The 6,158-nt window shown below is 41.0% G+C and overlaps 1 protein-coding gene across 4 annotated transcripts; it reads left to right on the top strand.

Annotated features, from left to right (window-relative positions):
• The first annotated feature begins 360 nt into the window (after positions 1-360).
• pax1a (paired box 1a) lies at positions 361-4,727 on the top strand. 4 transcript variants are annotated; one of them, XM_044047814.1, is made up of 6 exons: positions 361-697; positions 1,398-2,015; positions 2,862-2,983; positions 3,371-3,590; positions 4,263-4,295; positions 4,407-4,464. In XM_044047814.1, exons 1-5 carry the CDS (start codon positions 694-696, stop codon positions 4,292-4,294), a joined length of 996 nt encoding a protein of 331 aa, XP_043903749.1. In that variant the 5' UTR covers positions 361-693; the 3' UTR covers position 4,295; positions 4,407-4,464. The 4 variants fall into 4 exon arrangements, with proteins under 4 accessions (XP_043903749.1, XP_043903747.1, XP_043903748.1 ...); XM_044047812.1 differs by lacking the exon at positions 4,263-4,295 and having other exon boundaries at positions 362-697; positions 2,865-2,983; positions 4,407-4,727; XM_044047813.1 differs by lacking the exon at positions 4,263-4,295 and having other exon boundaries at positions 363-697; positions 3,428-3,590; positions 4,407-4,727.
• Positions 4,728-6,158: the final 1,431 nt, after the last annotated feature.

Raw genomic sequence — 6,158 nt, 5'->3', positions numbered from 1 at the left:
GAATATGAAAAGTTACATCACAATACAATGGATATATACATCCTCTGATAGCACTCCGTTAGAAACATTCAATATCATATATAGGATCCGTCAAAACCAAAACACGCTTGTGTAAGAGGTGAACACATGAATGTCCGTGTCATCCTTGCGTGTGTGTCTCTTGTGATGTATACGTTCTTACCAGAAGGCTGCATGTCGGATGAAACGTTCCCCTCTCTGCCTCTTCCACCATGCAAAATATTTAAAGAGGTTGCGCGGCTCCAACCGGATGAGGCTCACATTGGCTGACAGCGCCTCCAGGAGCGCAGCAGCCAATGAGACCGAAGCAGGGGCTCGGCGTTATAACAACGAAGATTGACGTGGAGGACGCGTCAAATTAATCCCAGCAAACTCCGGACTCCCCGGGACAGCTTCAATTGGCTTTTATCGGATGAAGATCACTTTGTTGCCGCTGTGCCTCTCTGCCACTTGCTTCCAAAGAAAGAAGGAGGCGAGCTGCTGTCGGAGGAGATTCTAAAAAAAAAAAAAAAGAAAGAAAGAAAGAAAAGAGAAGAGGTCTCGCTCTTCTCTTTCCAGGACTCGTTTCCCTCAAGTTCTCCCCACTTTTTTGGCTTTTCTGCCTTCGCTCGGACGCATTCAGCCATTTGAAGAGGCACCATAGATTTCCCAGCATCTCGCAACATATATAGGCAAATGGGTAAGCCTGTTACCATGTGCATGCTTCACTGGCTGGCGGGATAATGGAATCGTATCCAGATTCAACGAGGCTGCGAAAAGACTTCAAAAACTATTCGTTTTTTTTTTTTTTTCCTTTTCCTGTTGGTCCAAGTTCACATTATGTGCAAATGAAGATCTTCTTCTGTCAACTTTATTTCATGGTGGATTCTATTTTCCTCCCCCAGCTCTGTTTCTCCTTAAAAGCTTTAAACCTTAAATGGAAACATCCCAGCAATTATTACTATGAGAATGGCTTCTTTGAAGAGCTCGTGCATGTCCAATCCTCGAGCAAGCTCGCCATTTTCGATGTTGTTTTATTTGCTTTTTGTGCACGCGGGGATTGTGGAGGCTAGACAGAGTTTTACACTTTCTGTAAAGTTGCAAGAGAGTTGGTGAACAGCTGTGTGTGTGTGTGTGTGTGGGGAGGCTGACATGTTATAGCTTTAATTTATGGTGTAAATTACAGGAGTCGGCCTGTGTCATTCTGGTACACACTGAACATGTTGAGGTTGTCTTTGCCTGTTATTAAGTGATGTGTCCGTTTTCTTTGATGGAAACACAGTATATAGAGAGCGGTTTGGGCAAACAGTGGCTACGTTAACGGCTGCAAATGACATTTCACTGACTCTCAGCTCAAGTAAAGTGTGTGTCTCTTGTCTGTTTTTTTCTCCTTCCTGCAGAGCAAACCTATGGAGAGGTGAACCAGTTAGGCGGCGTGTTCGTCAATGGGCGACCCTTGCCCAACGCCATACGGTTAAGAATAGTGGAGCTGGCTCAGCTCGGGATCAGGCCCTGTGATATCAGCCGGCAGCTGCGGGTCTCGCACGGCTGCGTGAGCAAGATCTTAGCGAGGTACAACGAGACGGGCTCCATCTTACCCGGTGCCATCGGTGGGAGCAAACCGCGCGTCACGACGCCCAACGTGGTGAAGCACATCAGGGAATACAAACAAAACGATCCCGGGATCTTTGCGTGGGAGATCCGGGACAGGCTTTTGGCCGATGGAGTTTGTGACAAGTACAATGTCCCGTCGGTCAGCTCCATCAGCAGGATTTTACGCAACAAGATTGGAAATCTGTCTCAGCCTCAGTACGAGAGCGGGAAGCAAGCCTCGGCGCAGGCCGGACTCTCCTACAACCACATATATCCGTATTCCTACCCCAACACCATGTCGCCCAAGATGAGCAGCCCTCCTGGAGTACCAGTGACCGCCGGACATGTGAGCATATCCCGAGCCTGGCCTTCTGCGCACACCGTCAGCAACATCCTCGGTATACGAGCGTTCATGGATCCCACAGGTGAGGGAAACACAGACACTCGGTGACTTCAATCCTATAATTACAGGCCTCTCACTGTTCTGATCCATGCAGATGTTTATTAATATCACGTTGTTTATTTCCCCACATCCTCTAATGGCAGCAGAAAGAACAGTGTGTTCATTACAAGTCCTACACGCAGGGCTCCCTGTCAGCCTGCAGTGCCAAAAAGGCAGAATAAGGCCACGTTCAGTGGGCCTTTTCACGGCATGATGCATTTGCAAACACCTTGATCACCTGCTATATCCCTCTAATCCATCCATCATTACATGGCGTCTTTTTCTTTACCTTAGGCCTACTGTGTTCAGTCGCCTTGGACCAGTACAGTCTTCTCCCACAAGGTCCAGGATAACGTTGTAGAAAGTGTACCTCACATTAAATATTATTATGGTAATTAATAATACGTTTGTTTCTTATATAAAAAGTTGTACTTTACGCAAACACGTCATACTTAAATAATTTCAATGTTTGAAAATCATTTTCCAAATAGCTCTTGATGAAAAAATAAATTAATTTCATTATTTAATACGATTTTCAAATTATTTAATAACGCCTGGACATGATTTTTTTTATGCATTTATTTAACACTGCCATAACACACGAGCACTGCAAACAATTACGCACTTCATTATTTATAATTCTGACTTTCAATAACATAATTACTTTAACAAAACATGGTGTAAATCTATTTTAAAACAATTATATTTGAAAGTCCAACAGCTCGTGCGTAAAGTATACAATTTGCTTCATTTTCTACAGTTATTAATGAATCATCATTTTTATTTTTATTTTGTATATGTAACATGAAATTCGTGTGTTTTAAATCAGCAGAAGGATATCCACCAAAAATGGAGGAATGGAGTAGCGTCAACAGAGCAGCTTTCCCAGCGGCTCACACAATCAACGGGATCGACAAATCAGCCATCGACGCCGACATAAAATACGCACAGGTAATAATCACATACTACGAATGACTGCGACTTGTTGGACGTCTGCACAGCTTGTGACGCTTTTAACACAGAGGCTGCACATTGTGTGTCCATACACGCCATTTTATTTTCTTTGCTGGGAAGAGTCCACATGTGTTTAGTGCCAAAATGGGCAGCAGAGGCCTTAGGTAAATAATTGCTTGTGCTGCACAGTGTGGCAGCGCTGTGAAAAGTTTCCAAAGTATCTGTTATTTGTGTCAAAATAATGTTAATGTGCTTCTATGATAATTATTCAGGTGGAATTAAATGATCGTGTTGGATATATATAAAGATCCACTCCTGTAAAAGTGACATTGTGACAAAACGCGTGCTTATTATTGTCTATATTGTGCGTTTATTTATCTGCAGCCTTCATCCACATTGTCCAGTTATGTCTCGGCGTGCGCTTACTCTCCCACCAACCAGTACGGCGTGTACAGCGGGTCAGCGGGCGGCTACGTGGCCCCGGGACACCATCACCACTGGCAGCCGCAGAGCCCCGTCCTGTCCCACCCAGGTGGCGGCATGGGTATGCACGCGGGGGAGATCCACTCAGCTATGGCCTTCAAGCACGAGCAGGCCCGAGAAGGTACATTATATTATTATTATTATTATTATTATTATTATTATTATTATTATTATTATTATTATCATCATTTTTTACTGATAATAAGTAGGAGGAGCTGCATCAACTTAATTCCAAACTAAGTAAATGTCACTTATTAAATATTGAGCTTCCAGACTTGAAGGATCAATCAAATTTTATTCACTTTATTTTAATCGAATAAATTCAAAACAACTTCATTTGTGTGTCTTGTGCGTCACGTGAACTTATTAAATACAAATGGCACATGTGGCACAGAGTAAATCCACTCATATAACATGTGACATACCATAATGCCAGTGAGTGTTATCTGTTAGAAGTATTAAGCATTGTGCAATGGTAGTAATGGAAAAAATTGCACTTTACATGTTAATAGAGTACAGTAACAAAATGGCAATAATGCTGTAATAGGAAGGTTATTTATGACGTAATTAGTGTGAAAGTTAATGTCCAGGTAATAAAAAGTATTATTATTATAGGCTAAAATTACTGACAGGACATGTTTGATAATGTTATTACCAGACTGTCATTGGTGATTACTATAAAAAAATAAGATGCTTTCACCATAATATAATCCCCCCATTGCCATACTATTGTTACTGTACTGTAATCTAAGGTGTTGCCACTCACTGTGTATTTCTGAACTCTCTGTTATAGTTTCAAGCAAGTCATACCCGCTGCAACACTAAGGTGAAATGATTCACTTTAGAAATCCTGAGTGGTAAATAATGATTTTTTTTTGATGAGATGTTCCATGCACAGGTCCACTCTAATTATTATTGTTTTTCCCTCTTTGTGCAGGAGACAGGAAGCCTCCCAGTCCACTGAAGCAGCAGCAGCAGCAGCAGCAGCAACAACAACATGAAGACTTGAACAGTGTGCATGGACTCAGTCTCCCTACCTCATCATCATAACCGGGACTTACACCACCTTAATTACCAGACTCATTTAAATGAACCCATTTTCGTCAGCTCCAACAGTAAGTCTGAACTCTAATGGCCTTTCCCCCTGGGTGTTAGCAGCTCACAGTCAAACACAGGCCTATTCACATGCATTATGAATACAGTATACTGTAGCTTTAGAGACCTTCATGGCCATATGAATGTAAGCTTGCATGGATGTATCCCCTCATTGGTTGATAGTTGTTTTTTCCCCTCCCTCGCTCTCAATTGACACACTACATGTTTGGACTTTAAAAAAAAAAAAACAGTCTGTCAATGATCTTTTATTATAAATATAAAACTAAGGGCTTTTCTGTAATAATCTGCCATATCTAAAACACAAAAAAAAGACTAATCATTTGTGGCCCAGGATCTCGATCTTACACAGTGACTTTCTCCAAGAACTACAATTGTCTAAATGTTAAATATTTGCCAAAGCTTTAATTATATATTTTTTTAATTTCATTGTAAATATTCAATAATAAATGCTTTCTTAAATTTGCCGCACCATGGTCTTTCAGCGTATGCGTCATTTCAGTACTCTGAGTGGTAAAAATGAAATTAGTTGTTTGTTTTTTCGTGGGGTGGTTTTGCGTGTGTTGTTATTATTTAAATACATATTTATATATACATATATATAAAGACTTACGGTTAATTTAATTTCTTGAGTGCTTTTACGGTTACAATCACCTATACTCTCATTTCTGCACTTGGGGCTGCTCCTCGTCTCCAAAAAACATTTTTTACCTGTGAATTATAGCATTTATTTTTTTACCAAATATGATTATAATGCAACATTTGTTCGAATTAAGGTTTATTCTATGATTTTAGACAGTGAACTGTGGCGTGGAAATGTTTCTCAGCTGGATTTAAATCCAAAATATCATATAATTAAACCAACATTTAGGGTCATTACGCAACTGTTTACTGAGAGAGGGAGAGAGAGGGGTGAGGTTTTTTTTTTATTACTCAGGTGTAACCTCATCCACGCTGCTCTCCCACAGGCCCGGTGCCTCCTGCACCGATGCTATCGCTCTGTGTGTGTGTGTGTGTGTGTGTGAGTGGTAACTGATACCTGCCAGGATGGAAATCTGAGGCCTGATCAGCGCGTTAATGAACAGTGCGTGCAGAGGAGCAGCTGACTGTCCAAATCCACCCACATATGCACATTATTCATGGATAATGTTTTAACCCCCCCACCACCCCTCTCGTGTAAAAATCACACGTTTCACTCACAGGCCTGTGAGTTCCGCTCTCGCGCTCTAAAGCGTGGACTCTAAATGCGTCACTGAACATTGATGATATTTAATAGTCGCACACTACTCTGTGTTTGACTCGTACGCCTGGAATTGTATGATTGACAATGATTGTCCAATTAAATTAAAAAAGAAAGTTATCAGAGTGAAAATCGCGTATTAAGAATTTCTGCACCGTTTTATTCTGCGTCACATTTTACTGCCATAATGAATCAGTTCCTGGTTCGACGTGTCAGAATCTTTTTATTATTATTGACAAATGGCAAAGCATTTAATTCACCGATTTAATATCAACAATGCATAAAACAACACGTTTCCTTTCGATGTTATAGTGTAATTATAACATTTGTATTTAT

Source organism: Solea senegalensis, linkage group LG16 (assembly GCF_019176455.1).
Source record: "Solea senegalensis isolate Sse05_10M linkage group LG16, IFAPA_SoseM_1, whole genome shotgun sequence".
NCBI classification, from domain to species: domain Eukaryota; kingdom Metazoa; phylum Chordata; class Actinopteri; order Pleuronectiformes; family Soleidae; genus Solea; species Solea senegalensis.
The sequence above is the reverse complement of the archived record's forward strand: the minus strand, read 5'-3'. Positions and strand labels throughout refer to the sequence as shown.